The sequence below is a fragment of the Dipodomys merriami genome, unplaced genomic scaffold, assembly GCF_024711535.1.
Source record: "Dipodomys merriami isolate MVZ:Mamm:240054 unplaced genomic scaffold, mDipMer1.0.p SCAF_112, whole genome shotgun sequence".
Classification (NCBI taxonomy): Eukaryota; Metazoa; Chordata; class Mammalia; order Rodentia; family Heteromyidae; genus Dipodomys; species Dipodomys merriami.
Window position 1 is genome coordinate 1,497,551 of NW_027202405.1, and position 18,062 is coordinate 1,515,612.

At 36.5% G+C, this 18,062-nt stretch overlaps 1 protein-coding gene across 1 annotated transcript in view; it reads right to left on the minus strand.

Moving 5' to 3' along the window:
* Nucleotides 1-1,675: 1,675 nt before the first annotated feature.
* Nucleotides 1,676-18,062, minus strand: part of Man1a1 (mannosidase alpha class 1A member 1) — a 164,298-nt gene continuing 147,911 nt past the window's right edge. The window contains exons 9-13 of the mRNA XM_070015342.1: nucleotides 10,461-10,576; nucleotides 4,170-4,389; nucleotides 3,198-3,370; nucleotides 2,169-2,284; nucleotides 1,676-1,816 (exon numbers count right to left, since the gene is read on the minus strand). Of these exons, the coding sequence (XP_069871443.1) occupies nucleotides 1,696-1,816; nucleotides 2,169-2,284; nucleotides 3,198-3,370; nucleotides 4,170-4,389; nucleotides 10,461-10,576 (746 nt within the window). The 3' untranslated portion in view covers nucleotides 1,676-1,695. The remainder of the gene's footprint in view (nucleotides 1,817-2,168; nucleotides 2,285-3,197; nucleotides 3,371-4,169; nucleotides 4,390-10,460; nucleotides 10,577-18,062) is intronic.

An 18,062-nucleotide genomic window follows, 5' to 3' on the forward strand; every position in this document is an offset into this window, starting at 1 on the left:
TACTAATTAATTCTTTGACATATCCCAGTGTACAATACCAAATGTCAAAATAGGCCAAACAAGATAGTCCTCTAAGATGAGATCTTTTGAAACACTTTCAAAAGCTTAAATAGCTAAAACTATTTGTCTATTAAGAGCTAAGAAAAGAATTGTCTTCAAAAACGATTAGGTTGGATCATGTGAAACTGCTGCTATCAGACTGCTTTAATACTATGAATGCAGCAACGTTCTATGCTTCACCTAATCCACAGGCTCCCTGATCTGTCTCATCATTCTTGGGTGAAAATTGAGGTTGTCAAAGTCTTTATACCTTCCTATAACACACCATCATTTCACTTCAGCCCTTTCATATACAGACCCCGTGTGATGAGAAACACAAGATGTTGCTAAGTTTGTTCTTGAGAAAGTTATTTGTGTTTTGAAACAAAGTTTAGAGAATCACATGATTATTTTGATCTGAGCAGATCCAATCACAGATGACTGAGACACAAATTCCTTCTAAGTTGGGATCTTTATGTTGATTGTAACTATACCTAATATATTCTGTTCTTATTTGACCCAGCAGTTTATTAGATTTTCCTTAACTGACCACAAATATAGATATGCTGGCAAAGCTTCTTTCACAGAGTGCAATCTTGCTTTCATAAATCCAAGTAAAATAATTTACGACATTTGAGAAAGGGCCTTTTTCCAATCTGAAAAACCTCAACCAAATGGAATGCTTTTTGAAGGAAAAAAAAAGTGATGTTGAAATACAAACAAATGAGCTTAGAGCTATATGAAATTCTCACCCTCTCTTTTAGAGACCAAATCTTTTTCCGTATTCCATTAAAAGCAAAAGCTAGCACATTAAAAGTTACAGTTCCCCTTTAAAAATGTATGTCCATGACAGTAGAGCTCTGTAAAGCCAGACAGCTCACTTCATGTCGTGCAGGGGAGAGGAAGAAACGAAGCAGCAGATGTGATCCAGAAATGACCCAGGCCATTTAGAGTAAAAGCAGAGAACAAACACACAGATTAAGAAACACTAATATAATTAACCAACCAAAATTTACTGCAGTTCTAAAGAAATGAGGTCAACATGAGTCTTTTGGATGACTTTGTAGTTTGAATCACAATGTGAATGAAATATTTTAGGAGACATTCTATCAAATAATGATAGACCCGCATCAGAAGGCTGTCACAGTTATAAGATCTGTCTCTGGTGGATAGACAAACCAGATCAACATAAAATCAAAAAGGAAAAAAAAGCTGTTTTAATAATTTATTATGGCTTTTTGCAACATGGCAAAACATTACAGCTTAAAGCAGACATCATCTCCTCATAGAGGAGGAAAGAATTTTGCAGTCAAATCAAATTGTAATTAAGAGGTCATTGGCATACCACTACTCAGTTTCATGAAAGTGATATCATACTTTCATGAATTCCAGAGATAAGAGATCATTTAAAGAAAAATACACACATACACACACAAACAAAACCACGGACTCACTGGCTGAATAACAAAAGGAGTAAGGAATGTAGGTCCAATTGATTCCTATGATAATAAACATAAAAGACTGCAAAACAGTTTTAGAACTCAGAATAATCACAGACATAGGATAAAGTTCATCATATGGCTGATCACTGAAAAAAATAATGATTAAGGTATGGAATGGAAGGAATGAAACAGAATGAAATGAGAAAAAGGTCTTTTATTTCTCTTCAACTTTCTTTTTGTCTGCACGGAGTATAGGGAGAAGATGTGCCTCGGTGTTGAAGATCCAGTGTTCCAGTGGAAGAAGATCATCATCAGAAAATATTAAGTACAAATATCTGTAAGAGAAACATGAGTACATAAGGCTTGAGAGACCATATCAGGCACGGAAGCCACAAAGTGGCTCCATTCATCTTACCGTGGCCACAAACAACAGTCAAGTCTATCAGAACTCTGAGGGATGGCTACACACTTATTCAAGTCAAGAATTTACTCTTTGCTTTGGTGGTAACGTATGAGAACCAAATAAAACTGTCCCAAGTCATCAGAGGTTCTAATGACTGAAAACACCTGCAAACCATTACTGTCATGCATGTAGAATGGCATTCTTGGAATAATTTGAATGTGTTCACAATAAAGAGAGGTTTATTCAGGTGTCTCAGCCCTATTCTTTGAAGATCATTAGCTTACTTTAGTGTTTCTGCCAGGAAGAAACTTTGTTGGACATCATCGTAATTCTCATGAATGAAGTAAACATCCCTGAGGCCTGAGTAGCCGCCGTTCACCTTGCAGTGACTTTCCAGGGCCTGGGTCACCAAGAAGAGGAGAAAAAAGTTTGTAAACTGATTTGTTAACAACTTTTATTATTACACTGCTGAAATTCAGCTAAAATCGGGATTCAAACTGAATAAAAGTTTGACAGCGTTAGGCAGAAAACTCAAAAACACAGAGTAGGTCCAACTGAAAAGCCAAAGATCAAACAGACAATTTATTGTATTTCAACAGAAACAATTCTACATTTGTTTTTTGGAAGGATTTTTGATGGTGCTAATAGCAAGAACAGAAATAAGAATGTTTTTATTGCCTGGAGATCTAAACACACCATGAAAGACAAAGCTGACCCTAGCCGATTGCACTGTGGGGTTGAAAAGAGGAGGAACATGGCAGCATGTGACAGCTTGAGTCAAATCTTAAGTGAGAAAGTACGACCGTGAGGACAAAGCTTCTTCCACCTAATAGATGAGGAAGACTTGCTGATTCAAAGAGATCTCCAAGAGTCAATCTCAAGCTATTTCTGAGAGTGACCCTTGCTAGTCAGGCTGTCTGCTTGAATTTGGTCTGAATTTGAGGGAAGAACACAAAGATCCAGGCAACATCAACATGTCAAAGAGAGTCTGGAAACAGAGTCTCAGGCTGGGAAGGAGGAGCAAGAAGGGGAAGATAATCACTCTCAGTAAGTCAGAATGTCTGAAAAGGATGAGGTCTAGGTTGCTAAAGGAAAAGTGTGCAAAAAAAAAAAAAAGAAAGCAAAAATCCTACACAAGTCTTACCTCCTTCTGTAGACCAGCTGAGACATGACTTAATTTATATGCATGTGCATGTACAAGGAAAGCTTTAAAAATCACAGAAAAGTTGTTATGCTGGATTTACAGGTAATCATAGAACATTTTGTGCTATGACATTTATCTGTAAAAAAATAAATGCAAACTAAAACATCACCTCCACAGCTTCCCAAGCCCATTTTCTATACTTCGGATCATGAGTCAGACGCCACATGTACATGTAAGTCTCAATAACTTCTGGCCGTAGGATGTAATATTTTTCGTTTTGCCTGGTAGCAATGGCTTCAACACCACCATCAAATCTGAAAGCTTCCGGTCCCAGTTTCATAACTAATGGACATGCAATAGGGGGACAAGGGTTACTGAACTTTGCAATGCTTTTAAGTTCGATGAAGATAGACAGTGCTTAATCACATTAAAGTCAGATGACCAAACTCATTTTAAGTTCTAGTTATAGCATCATATGAAACACAGTATTAAAGATACTTTTAAAATTTAGTCATCTGAAAGAATCCATTTTAGAAAATGGTAATAACCCTTTATTCTTCCCATTTAAGCCCTCTTTCCTGAGCAATGACCAAATGAGTACAAGCCTTCAAAAACTGCATTATTGTTAATGCATTATGATTATTACTATTATTATTTTGTGACAGTACTGGAGCTTGAACTCAGTGGTTAGGTAGGTCCTGTCCCCTTAACTTTTTTTGTTCAAGGCTAGTGCTCTACCATTAAGTCACCACTTCCCTTCCGTTTTTTCGGTAGTTAACTGGAGATAAAAATCTCATAAACTGGGCTGGCTTTGAACCATGATCTAAGAATGGAGGAAGATTTAATAATGGTTACTTTTGTACTAGGGCAGAGGCTTTTGTTCAATGCTATCTAGGTAAAACAGGGGTCAGTAAACTAGACTGCCAAACTGTTCTGTGCCTGGATTTCTGTGACTTGACAAATTAAAGGTTTTTTTGATATAAAGACAGTGCTTTTTAGAGCATAAATATACGTTCCTTGAAGATCTTAACTATGGTGTTCAAGTTTCACCAGGCACAGTAGATATTCTTTCAGTGACCAAGTTCCTTACTAACTGAAATTGAAGCAGGGGAATGGAGTGTAAAGAATCACATGGACTCACAGGTGCGATTGTAAGATTCATGACAGGTGCGGGCAATTTCAGCCCCAAGTTCAAGGTAGTGCTGGGTCAAGGCTTCAGGAGCTCCGTCTGCTCCCAGTGCAAACATTCCTCCTGCGAAGCAGGTCAGGTGGCCCATTTTGTGCTCCAGGAGCCCTCCTTTCCATTCTGCAATGTATGTCAGGCCCCCACTTGACTTGCGGATCAAGTGAGTCTCAATGGCCTGGAAAGAATAGTGACATTTAACATTCTGCAATCTCTGCTCAAGTTATCTGGTAAATACTATGGAATTATTATAAGAAAAAAAAAGACTCTCAACTTGAGTTTGGTGTTGCAAATCTAATTCAACTTGACATACTATGCTACTGCTTTCTGTATTCTTTTTTTTTTCGGTCGGTCGTGGGGCTTGAACTCTGGGCTTGGGTGCTGTCCCTCAGCTCTTCAGCTCAAGCTCAAAGCTCTACTGCTTGAGCCACAGCGCCACTTCTGGTTTTCGAGTGGTTTATTGGAGATAAGAGTTTCACGGACTTTCCTGCCCAGGCTGGCTTTGAACCGCAATCCTCAGATCTCAGCCTCCTGAGGAGCTAGGCTTACAGGCGTGAGCCACCAGCGCCTGGTGTGCTTTTTGTATTCTTGCTCTAATTTATCCCTTTTTAGTTTATTTATCTAGAATTTCCATTTGTTGGGTCAGTCCAGATGGATTGTTGGGACCGTGGCAAACAATACAACAACCACCTGCTTCTCAAAGATGGGTACTGGTACAGTGGTAATAGTTGGGTTAGTGCATTTTATTTTATTTATTTTTTATTTTTTTTGGGGTCTGGTTGTGGGGCCTGAACTCTGGGCTTGGGTGCTGTCCCTCTCAGCTCTTCAGCTCAAGGCTAGCGCTCTACCACTTGAGCCACAGCGCCACTTCCGGCTTTTTTCTTTTTTGCTTATGTGGGGCTGAGGAATCGAACCCAGGGCCTCATGCTTGCAAGGTAAGCGCTCTACCACTGAGCCACCTTCCCAGCCCTATGGGTTAGTGCATTTTAATATCCACAAATGGTAAGATGCAGTGTGAGCTGTAGAACACAGAGTGTGTTTTGGTGTATGATCCAGGATGGCGGCACGACTCTGCCTTCCATTCCCTTAGACTTGAGAAGTAGCAAAACAGCAGCACAAAGGGCTGTTCTGGAGTTAGACATTATAGCTTCAAATTCCAGCTCTGTAGAACCCATGAACTCTATGCGCAATTTGCTTACCTACCTCCAAATGTCAGATTCCTTATCCATAAAATGGAGATAATATGACATAGTGGGAAAATCCCACAACAATCAGCACTGAAACTGACACTTGATAAAAGTCACTGGTCATCACCACTCATATCTCCAATATGGTAACACAAGCTTGAATCAAGTTCTTACCTAATTATTCTACTGCAGTAACTTGTACATGACAATTTTTCTTTTTCTTTTTCTTTTGGTCGGTCATGGGGTCTGAACTCTGGGCCTGGGTGCTGTCCCTCAGCTCTTCAGCTCAAGGCTAGCGCTCTACCACTTGAGCCATAGCACCACTTCCGGCTTTTTCTGCTTATGTGGTGCCTCATATATGCAAGGCAAGCCCTCTACCACTGAGCCACCTTCACAGCCCCTACATGACAATTTTTTAAGAAGAATAAATATCTTTACATCTGGGAGAACTGATTGTTCCTACAATTGATTTATATGGTTTTTCTAATAACTACTTTTAAGAACAGTTACCATTAGATAAGGAAATATAAAAGGATTATATTTGAAAAAGCAAAAATGAAGCATAGTATTAATGTCTAATTACTCATTTCTCTAACAGAAAATGCCCCCTACATTATACAGGGAAAAATGCTCTCAGAATGTCTCTATATTTGTCCTTGCTGTTAAAAAAGGACTTTCAAGAAGCGCATCTGGAGATAGTAGAGAGAAAATAAAAGTAAATATACATATAAAACCTTTCCTGCCTTTACTAGAAATAAAACAAATGAAAGTAAGTCAGTAAGAAATACATGAACACACTATGCTCATTAACTGTGGTTAATTTTATTGATGGTTTACTTATTACATGAATATTTCATTCTTATTTAGTGCAACTGAACATCTCAGCTATTTATACTTCTCATAACACAAATTGCAATAAAGTCCTCCAAGCAAATACTTGTGCATCACCCAAGAAATTATTCTTTCTACATGGCAAGAGTAATAGCTTTTGAGGATAGATTAGAGAAACATTATTACCTTGTTATGGATACTGAATAAAGTACTATATTATTTTTGGCATGATTTTGACCAACTTTCTGCCCCCTAAAATAAACTAAACTGATATTCCAAAACCTTCAAAGCAATGTTTTTGGGTGGAAATGGGAAAATTTAACTAATTGGAGAAAAGGAAAAATAGTCTTAGGTGACTCTAATAAATTTTTGTGTCAAGCTTACACACAGGATTAGCAAGGGAGACTAAAATATATCCTGTGGTTTAATCTTTCTACATATAAAATTATTAATTTGTTGAAGGTGACATTCTAAATGTCACCTGCCCAGGTATCTTTTACTACTGTATATTCTAAGTGAGATCTCCAGGTAAGCTCTTGGAAATCAGCTGAAAGTTCAAAGTATTTTATTAACCAACCCAAGAAAACATACTACTTGGGGATTAAATGCTTTTCAACCCACCTGAAGAAACTGGAACAAAAATAATTGAAGGTGTCACCCTCTTGATGATGATATTTTGCTATGTGTGTGTGTGAGGGTGGTGGTGGGGGGAACAGAATCTTTCTGCATTCTCTAGGCAGGCTTTGAACTCCTGGACTTAAGTGATCTTTCTGCCCTCAGTCTCCTAGGTTAGCTGAAACCACAAGTATGAATCACTGTTGCTGGCCCATGATAATTACAGGGTGACAGAAGATTGAAATACTATATATATGTGTGTATACATATACACAAATGCACATGTATACATATGTTTACATATATTTACATGTACACATATACATGTATATATGTGTATATACATATATTACATGTGTATATGCATATACACACATGTAATACACACATATACATATATTTTACATATATATGTAAATAGCATAATGAGACTCACTGGAAACTGTTAAAAAAGGGGTGACTATTTTTTTATTTCTGTACCCTTTGTCTTGCACATACATGTATCTGATTTGGGGAAGGGAAGAGGAAAGGCAGGACAAAGGATGAACCAAATTTAACTGGGAAACTCATTAGACAATATGGAGGAAATGAACGTTACAACTTGGGGGGAAGATGGGTCAGAAGGAGAAAAAGTGGAAGAAAATGAGGGAGTAACACTGCTCAAAAAGAAATGTCCTCATTTCCTGACTTACGTAATTGCAATCCCTCCGTACATCACCTTTACAATAAAATTGAAATTAAAAGAAAAAAAGGGGTGAATCGAAATTGGTGGTTCAAAATAAGTGATAGTAGGGGGTATAAATGTGATTCAAGTACATTAGATGCATGTACAGGAATAAAAAATTGTATTCTTTTGTGCAATTAATTTTTGTCAATAAAAAGTAAATGTAGCAAAAAGAAATTCTGCTCCACAAAACATTATTTCTTCAAAGTTGTAAGTTTGGTTGTTCTAGTGCAGCTCTCTAAGTTAAAAATATACAACGGGTTTAAAATGTTTTTTCTATTAAGGGAAACAGGAAACACTTTGACTTCATTTGCTCTTAATGGATTTTTCTGTCAATGACTTTGTCTAAACAGAATATACTAAAAGTCACATGAGTGTATTTCTAGAAACAGGGGGAAGGGGTATTTCAAAGAATATTTTAGAGCTGCCCTCCTTGGAACATCAAGACCTTAGAAGGCCTCTTTAAGATTAAAATACCTCTGCAGTTTGGTGACTGGAGCCTGAGATCATGGAAATCATAATAGAGAACTTCCTGGATACAAACTTGGATCCTCACAGCAAGGAGGGAAATAAACCTCTAAGGAATGATTTTTCTAGTTTTACTAGATGAGGACAAAAGGTCAGAGGGATCATATCTTTGTGTCTGATGTCCATTATATGCCCTAAGAAAGGCGTGTACACTGAGGATGTCTTCTAGAGTCCTGACTCCTATACCTGAGTAGAAATGAACGGTGTGTGCTTTGCTTCTGGAGCTTTCAACTGAGCAAGGAAAAAAAGCAATGGAAAAGTCAACCTATTTAACCAGACCAAAGACAGCTACATTTATATTTAAATAAATACATAGGCCTAGGTCAAAATCACCTCAGCCCTAAATTATTAGGGTTACAAATTTCTATTTTTTCCTATTAACTAATACTGTTGATTATAAAACAAGTCTGAGCAATTATGATGGAAGTTAATTTTCTGAGGAATTAGCCATAATTTTCTAAACTTCATTATTCAAGAAGCCTCAACATACATAATATTAAATATGTAATACTGAAATAATGCACTGGAGTTATACACATAAGTTTCTTAATCACTTAGGACATCTGATTCTGCTAAAAAATTGTTCCTGAAAAGTTAGGTAAAATATTTTATATAAATTTATTTTAATTGATTTACTTTCAAACATTACATACATACATACACAGACACACACATATATATGTATATTTACTTTGAATTATTGGGGTTTGACTTGAAGCCTTCACACCTGTGAAGCAGGTACTCTACCTTCACATACTCCCAGCCCTTTGGATTTTATTATTTAAAGTCCTCAGACTACATTCTTCCTTTTATACCTACTGTGTAGTTGGGATTACAAGCATGAGCCACTATGTTCAACTTTTATTTTCATTTTTTTCTTTGGATGTTAGTTTTAGACTTTGGGAAGAAGTTTATTCCGTATCTTAAATCCATAAATAAACACTTAAACACGGTATAGAGATTCTTGGGTTTTTTTGAAATTGGACCTGGCAGTGTCCTTGAGCAATTCCGCTCAAGGCTAGTGGTCTACGACTTTTTTTTTAAATTTTTTAATTTTTTTTTTGGTCCAGTCGTGGGCCTGAACAATGGGCCTGGGCGCTGTCCCTCAGCTCTTCAGCTCAAGACTAGCGCTCTACCACTTGAGCCACAGCGTCACTTTCGGCTTTTTTCTTTTTGCTTATGTGGTGCTGAGGAATCGAACCCAGGGCCTCAAGCATGCAAGGCAAGCGCTCTACCACTGAGCCACCTTCCCAGCCCTGGTCTACCTCTTTGAGTCATAGTTCTATTTCCAGTTTTGAGTGGTTAATTGGAGATGAGTTTCATGGGAAACTCTTTCTGTGTGGGCTGGCTTTGAACCATGATCCTTAGATCTCAGCCTCCTGAGTAGCTAGGATTACAGGCGTGAGCCACCAGCACTGGCTAGAGATTCTTTTTAAAAAATAAATACATAAGGATGAAGAAAAAAGGCACAAATGTTGACTCACATTTTACAGTTTACATTCTGATTCCTTATGTGAGCTCCCTGAAGATTAACGACTTTATATGTAAAACTGGGTGAATAAATAAAGTATTGTGAGAACAAAATATCTTCATTTAATCTACATAACATTTAATCTACATAACATTACTGTTTTGTAATTCAATATGTGTTTCCTCTCATCTCTCCTGAACTATAAAAGATCTTCAAACAGTATTAATGAACTATTTGGTTTGGATTTTTATATGTCTATTTCCATATAGTACTGTCCGTACATCTCTGGAAACAAGTTTGCTTCAAATGGCAGTAGTCATTCAGACTGTCAATAAATTGTGGGCAATTCTAATGTAGTCAATATTCAGAAAATAAATCCAGGATTTTTCTGCCATAATTTTAAATTAGTAGTTATAAGGAGAATTCTCATATTCCTGAAAGAAAACAACCATACATTTTTAAATGAAGGGGATATATGCTGAGTAATACACTGTTCAGACAATTCCATTGTGTGAGCATGACAGGATGGTCTTATACAGACTAAAATGACTATGATGTCAGCCTTCATTATAATCTTCTGGGACTGCTTTCATGTGTATGAGTTGTGCTGACTGCATTATTGTGTACTTCATAACTATACTTCTTTTTCAGATATGTGACTTTTAAGTGAGGTTTAAACTGTATTAGAAACTTAGAAACTGTCCCATTAGAACTAAAAGCATCATAGGTGATTACCATTGTTATAATTACATGGGCAAATACTGAACTCTACCCTCAGTGGAAATACTTTGTAACCTACTCATGTATGATTCTATTTTTTCCCATCAAACCCGATTAACATGCAAGCTCTAAGTTAGAGCTGAGTGGCAAAGATGATCTAAATATTGGGTTACCTGAACAGCATCAAAATACATCTTCTTAGCTTCTAGATCTGTCTTGTCAGACATTAGCCACGCCTTGAGCAAATATTCATAAAAGCTGTCTCCAAGCCCTCCAACTGATACATGATCTAAAAAGAGAGGGAAATGAATTTCAGAATGACTCAGCTTTTAATTCAGATAATGCAGCAAAATCACGTTAGCAACTAGCATGCAAAACTCCATGTCAACTGCAACTCAATGTTATATTTAAATTCTAACAAATCTCCTATTTTCAGAAAGATATTCTGAGATGAGCAGATGGTCTGTGAACTAATGTGATATGCTCTTAATAACCAGGGAATTTTTGTAAACATGGTGATAAAAGATATGCAATCATCTCTAATTCTAAAAATTGGATTAGCTAGTAAACATACCAAATTAAGATGTTTCACAGTACGTATTTAAATACATTTTTATTTATTTTGGTTCTGAATAATATAGAACTGTCAAAACTAAGATCATTAACAAATCTGTATAAAAAGTGGCTTGCATGGAATCATGAGGCCTCTCAGCTCCTCGCTTTTGATAAGTTTTTCTAGTGTTGTCAGTTTGCAGGGCCAATAACAGATGGAGCAGGGGCAGTAGGTTCCTTCTCCTAATAATTCATTTACACAGTTCAGCTCCAGGGACATTTTTTTAAAAAATGCTAGGTCCACTGTAAAACCTACCAACAACCCTGCAACTGCAAGTGAGTATCCTCATCTTAAAGGTAAGACAAGACAGAGAAGCTAAATGATATTCTAGTGTGGTTCAGAGCCACTGACTTCACAGTGCACACAGGGTCTTCACCTTTGGATCTTTCTTCTACATCCTCCACACTCAATGGCTTACATTTTTTTTTTTGATCATTCAAGCTTATTTGCTTATATAACAAGAAACACACTGTATTTAAAACATTGTTAGAATCTAGAGATTTTTGAGCATTAACAAGATAACCTTTTAAGTTTTGTAACTCAAAACTACTTTTTATCGATTTCAAGTAGACTGGATTTAGTTGTACAAAAGTAAATTAGTATGCATACATAGTTAGTCAACAACTGTTTGTCTGATGCCTACCTAACTTGGCTATCTATGTGGGCATCGAAAATTCAACTTGCTAGGACCTGAATTACCATTTCCCCCTCAACTTTATCTTTTGTCCAGGTTTCTATACACAGGAGGAATCAGGCAGTCTGTGAGGTTGTGGTGGAGCATGTGCCTCACCTATACAAAGCCCTAGCTTCAATTTCCTAGCACCACAAAAAACAACACAACAAAACAAAGACCTTAGGTAGCTATTTTTAATTCTTCTGTTATCCTTCATTCTGACATAATGAATTCTCAAACTCCCAATTTTATTTTTTCATATATCTCTTGAAACCATCTATTCCTCTTTGTTCTCACCAATATGATCCAGACTCAAGTGACTATTACCTCTTGTCTTGGTGTTTGCAGTGACCTGTGAGCTCATTTCCTGCTTCCATTTTGATAATGTACACTACTTTCAATTTATTAAAATTACACAGACAAGTTCAGTTTCCCAGCCATAGTGTGCTCAGTAGCTCCACGTGGCCCCTGCCTACTGTACTAGGCAGGGAAGACAGATATAGGCCACTTCCCTCACTGCAGAAAGCTCCAGTGGTGGTGTACTCCAGTCTAGACCCTATATTCATATCAGACATCTTAACACGTGAATCTGATCAACCCTTACTGCAGTCCCACAATCCGGAGTTTCTGAAGACAGGGAGGCTTGCATGAATCCAAGCCATCTCTGTATCAAGCTCCAATGCATCTCTGCTCACCTGCTAGATGGCAATTCTTTTTGCGTCTGAAATCATTAGGTTCCATGTTCTATGCCAGGGATTGCCTGGGCCTTGTTCTCTTTGCTCAAAATGTACATAACTCATATCCATGATGAAATGGTAGCTGCCTCCCCTGACACCCTACACAGTTTCCTGTCACAGGCTTTTGACAGCACACACTTACATACTTACAATTTTATAATGTGGTAGAATTGTTTTCTGTCTCCCCCCACAAAATCAAGACCTAAGAGAGCAGAGACCAGCCGAATATATTTTGTGGTTCACACTAGCCCCTGGAAAGCACTTCTATGTACCTTGATGACTAAACTTCTTATAAGTCAACTTTAATAAAGACTAGCACCTATTCTAGGTAGTAGGGCCATATTTTTAAGTTTTTAAATATGAAGTCTGCTTATTACAGAATTTAATTAATTTGTATAACATAATGTGTTATCTTAAAGATGTGTCTGATTCTTAAAATAGCAGTGTTTGAAATGACCTTTACAGTTTCCTAAATAAATCACTAAAAAAAAAAACCCTCTGACATTTATGATCTAAATAGATGAACTCTATCTCATCAATAAGGTCTGTAGTTAAAATGATTGTAGCAGACAAACTCAAGTGATGCATGGTAGAACAAATCATTGTCTGGTTACTGTCAAAATAACAAGGATTAAATGAAGTAATAAGGAACGATAGTCATGATCCAGACATGTCTTCCAGAGTTAAAGCAACGAGAGTGGAAAACATTAACAGCCCGAAGCAGCTTGATCTGTTTTCCCCTTGGGTTACGGATCTCTAATGGATGGAAGAAGCACATTTGGTAGCTTTGGAGATTAAAAGAGGAAAAATGGTTATGTAATAGCTTACTTTGTTTAGTTAATTTGGTGACGAGTGGTTAGTTTATTTTTAAATTTTCTGCCTATGAAAATTGGGGGAAAATTCAAAATAAAGGAAAATAGAGATGAATCTTTTTTTTTTTTTTTTGAGAATTTAGCATTTCACCCACTAAGCTTCTCCCAAGATTGAAGGTAAATGACAGTAAATGTCCTGGCAACTAAGTTCCATATAAACATTTAAGCTGATATGGGAGAGAAGACTGACTTTTCAAAAAAATAGGACCAACTACTGTAGAATGAAGAGACATGGCATTTTTATGCCTAAATGGTCTAATGGTAATGTGTACTGTAACCACTTTTTTGAGGCAGTGTCTCATTACATAGCCAAGGCTGAAATGGAACTAACTCTGTAGTGCCAGCGGGCCTCCAGATGCCATTCTTCCAGCTCAGCTTCCTGAGTGTGGGGATTATAGCTGTGTACCACAAGACATGGCTGTAAGTCACTTAAATGTAATACTCTCCACTGAAGGTGTTATTATTCATGGTAGGAATAGGCCTCATAAAAGGACTCCTAGTATGTTAAAAGAAACAGAAGAAAAGAGAATTTAAATATAAGAGGATTAAAAAAGTCAGCATCTTTATTTCTTTATATTTTGGAGACTTCATTTGTATCTCAATCTCTCTTCTCAGTGTCAGGGAAGCAGCGAGTTGAGAGGAGTGGGGAAAATGTTGAAAAGGGTGACACTGACCAGGATGCATTGTATATTCATACACTGCTTTGTAAAAGGGCAACTATTTTGTACAACTAATTAAAGATAACAGAAAATAAACTGAAGTTCTCTTTCCAAAGAAACTGTTCACATTAAGATGCATTGTACTCATAGCCTGACTTGTGAAATTGAAACACCTTGGTACTTAATAAAAAAAATTAAAAAAATAGCTTACTAGTACTAGAATAGTAAACACAGAAACAGCACACACACTTCACAAACAAATACGTGGTAATTGCTATGTGTATAGACATGAACCCCCTAGCATGTAGCATCAATGGCCACAAAATCTGTTTGTATGATAAGGGGCCAGAAAGAGATGCTGCCTTTTAGCTGCAACTGAAAAACAAAGCCAACTTTTACAAGAGAATAAAATAAACTACTACCAAAAGAGAGGCAGATCAGATAAAAAGCATGTGAATCATCATAATTCCAAGTAAGCAAACATAAAACAGGTGCTGGACTAACAAATATGATTAATATAAGATTATGACCCTCCAAAGCTCTGATCCCTAGAAAGATGGATACTAAGGTGAGTCATCAGGAAGAGGATTGTGCAAGTACCTCAAGTACTGGGAACAGAACTGGGTATTACGTTCCAATCAGTACCTTGAAGAAAAAGGCTGCTAGGAGAAACAGCATCTGAGCCGGGCTTTGGTAGAATGAAGAGCCAAGGAAAAAGTACAAGCAAAGACCTACATGAGGCCAAACAGGCCGTGGTGAAAAAAAATAAATAAGAACGTTGCGTTTAGGTGGATGGAGGATGGGGGAGAAGAACATGAGACTCATCAGTCTTGTTTGTTTTTATTAAGAAATTGGCCCATAAGCAATCCAGATAGAAAGGACTCTTTGTACCAGGAAAACATGGCCAAATATATACTTTGTGGGTGACCTAGAAGGTAAAGCTAGAATGTTCCAGTCTAATTGGCTCTTTTTGTCCCAATTCAAGAAATGTACAAAACCTGAATTAAAAAAGAAAACAGTAAACCAAAGAGTTGTAAATCAAAAGAGATTTTTGAAATATTTCATGAGAACTCGAAAAATGGTGTCCCTTTTTAAAGAATTATATACAGTCATCTTATATCCTAACACCACTAGTGGCCCCTTCTAGTTTTGAGTATCCATTCATACTCTTAAAATGAATAACCTAAAGCACTTATTTATGTAATATTTTTGTCATTATTTAAAAATGGCATCACTACATAGTAACTGTACAAGAGTTTCATTTGCCTACTTCTCTACATGCAAATAACCACATTCACTCCCATCACCCTTTTCTTTTGCTCTGCCTGTTCTGCTGGTTCTAATCTCTCTCCTTCAAAAAGCACTTCCTCTTTTATGTCATTTTTTTCAAGTCTAGATTAGTAACACAGAGGAAACATTTGACATTTGTCTTTCTGAATCTGGCTTATTTTACTGAAAATACTGATTTGTTGTTCTATCTATTTTTTCTGTAACGACATAATTTTATTCTTCATATGGCTGAATTATACACTATTTTGTAAATATACATTCTGTTTCTTCTATCTATTCCCAATTGGTAGGCAACTAGCCTGATTTCATGTATTGGCTACTATGAATAATGCTGTTACAAACATGGGTGTGTAGGTTTCTTTATTGCAGGCTGACTTGTATTTCTTCATGGTTATGTGCAATAGTGGTATAACAGAGGCATACAGCGGTGGTAGTTTTATTTTTAGTTTTTTTGAGGAACCTCCATACTGATTTCTACAGTGGCTGCCCTTATTTACACACCTACCAACAAAGTTTAAAGGTCCCTTTTCCTTACATCCTCACCAGAATTTGCTACTATTTATTTTTTTGACTTGTTATTGCTTCTTTTCTGTTTTGACTTGGGTGAACCAGAATTTCAAGAATGGTTTGATTTGCATTTCCTTTACGATAAAGGATACTGAACATGTTCATTGGCCATTTACATTTCCTCTTCTGAGAACTGTGTGTTAAATTCATTTGCCTTTGAATTGTTTTTTTTTTTTTTTGGTGCTTAATTTCTAAGCTTTTTATTATTCTGAGCATTAATCCCATGAGTAGCTTGTATTTTCTCCATTCTGAGTTCCAGGTATATTTTAGATATGAGACCCTTGTCCATTGATTTTCTCCATTCTGTAAGCATTCTTTACTCTGTTTATTGTTTCCTTCACTGTGCAGAGGTTTTAAAATTTGATGCAACCTGGTTTGTTACTTCTTGTTTTTATTTCCTGAGTGATTAGAGTCCTACTCAGAAAGCCAAAATCTATGCCTGTAACTTCAAGTTTTTTTAATGCTTTTCTATGGTAAAAGTTGTATGTCTTACATTAAGGTCACTGATACATTAATTAATTAATAATATTATTATTATTTTGCCAACAACAAGGTCTGAATTCAGTGCCTCCTTGTTTGTTTGGCTTGCTTGCTCAAATGGTGCTCTGTTACTTGAGCTACAACTCTAGCCTAGCTTTTTGCTTGTCAAGTCTCATGGACTTTTCTGCTACAACTGCTTTAAACCAGCTTTTTCAGTAGTTAAAAATACAGGTGTGAGCAACAGATATACGGCTACTGATACATTTTGAGCCATTATTTTATATAAAGTAGGAAATGGGGATTTAGTTTCAGTCTTCTACATGTAGATTTCCAGTTTTCCTAGAATTATTTGTGGAAGAGGCTATATTTTCTCTAATGTATGTTTTGGCATTTTCGTAAAAAATTAAGTGCTATGTGAGCTTATTTCTGAAACTTCTATTTTCTTAGTATACATGTCTTTTTTTAATAACAGTACCAGACTATTTTTCTTTTTATGGCTCTGTAATATAATTTGAAGCCATCTAGAATTGCTTTTTCTGTTCAGGATTGCTCTGGCTACTTGGAGTCTTTTATACTGTCATACGTTATTTAGCATTCACTTTTATATTCCTATGAAGAATGTTTTCAGAATTTTGATGGGGATTTCACTGAATATGTTTTTGGTAGTATAGCCATTTTCACAGTATCAATTCTGTCAATCCATGAACATGGCATTCTTTCCATTTTCTAGTGCCTTCTTCAATTTCTTTCTTCAGTGTTTTACACTGTAAAGGTCTTTTGCCTTCTTACTGACTTATTCCTAGGTATCTCTTTTTTAAGGTGATTGTGAACAGGACTATTTTCCTAATTTAATTCTTAGCCTGTTTGTTGTTGTTATATAGAAAAGCCATAGATTTTTCTGCTTTGCTGAAAGTATCAGTTCTAAGAGTTTTTGGTGGCGTGTTGAGCATCCTTTTCATATAAGTAATAATTATCTATATTTTCCATACTGGAAAATTAAAACAATTTAAAAGTTTTTGTTGATTCATTATGAGTAACAATTATATGGCTATTGTATAATATTATTCATGAAAACATTATATAATTTACAAAACAAAACAAATCAATGGGAAGACTGACATTCTTACATTTTTGTGAACCTCCTTAATGTTTGCTTTACTAGCAGAGATCTGGATTCTCATAGATAGTTTAAATTCAATGCATTGTTACAAATTGTTTTAGATAAAATATGTAAGGAAAAGTTGCCCTTACACAGGTTGACAGTTGTTAAGAGAAATAATTTTAATAGTCATTTCAGATAATGGTAATTTTTTTGATATAGCAAAAAAAACTCAACAGTGAATTTTTTTTTTTTTTTTTTGGGTCCGGTCATGGGGCCTGAACTCTGGGCCTGGGCACTGTCCCTCAGCTCTTCAGCTCAAGGCTAGTGCTCTACCACTTGAGCCACAGCACCACTTCTGGCTTTTTTTCTTTTTGCTTATGTGGTGCTGAGGAATCGAACCCAGAGCCTCATGCATGCAAGGCAAGCGCTCTACCACTGAACCACCTTTCCAGCCCTCAACAGTGAATTTTTAAAAGTTAAAGTTTTTCAAAGGCTAGATGGCTACAATGTATGATTAGAGATTACACCAATATGGGGCAGGGAAGATGGCTCAGTGGTAGAGCGCTTGCCTTGCATGCCTGAGTTCGATTCCTCAGCACCATATAAGCAAAATGAAAAAAGCTGGAAGTGGCGCTGTGTCTCAAGTGGTAGAGCTCTAGACTTGACCTGTAAGAGCTGAGGGACAGCGCCTAGGCCCAGAGTTCAGGCCCCAAAAAGAAAAAAAGAAAAAAAAAGAGATTACACCAATAAATTTTTGTGTTCAGTTACAGACACATGTTCTG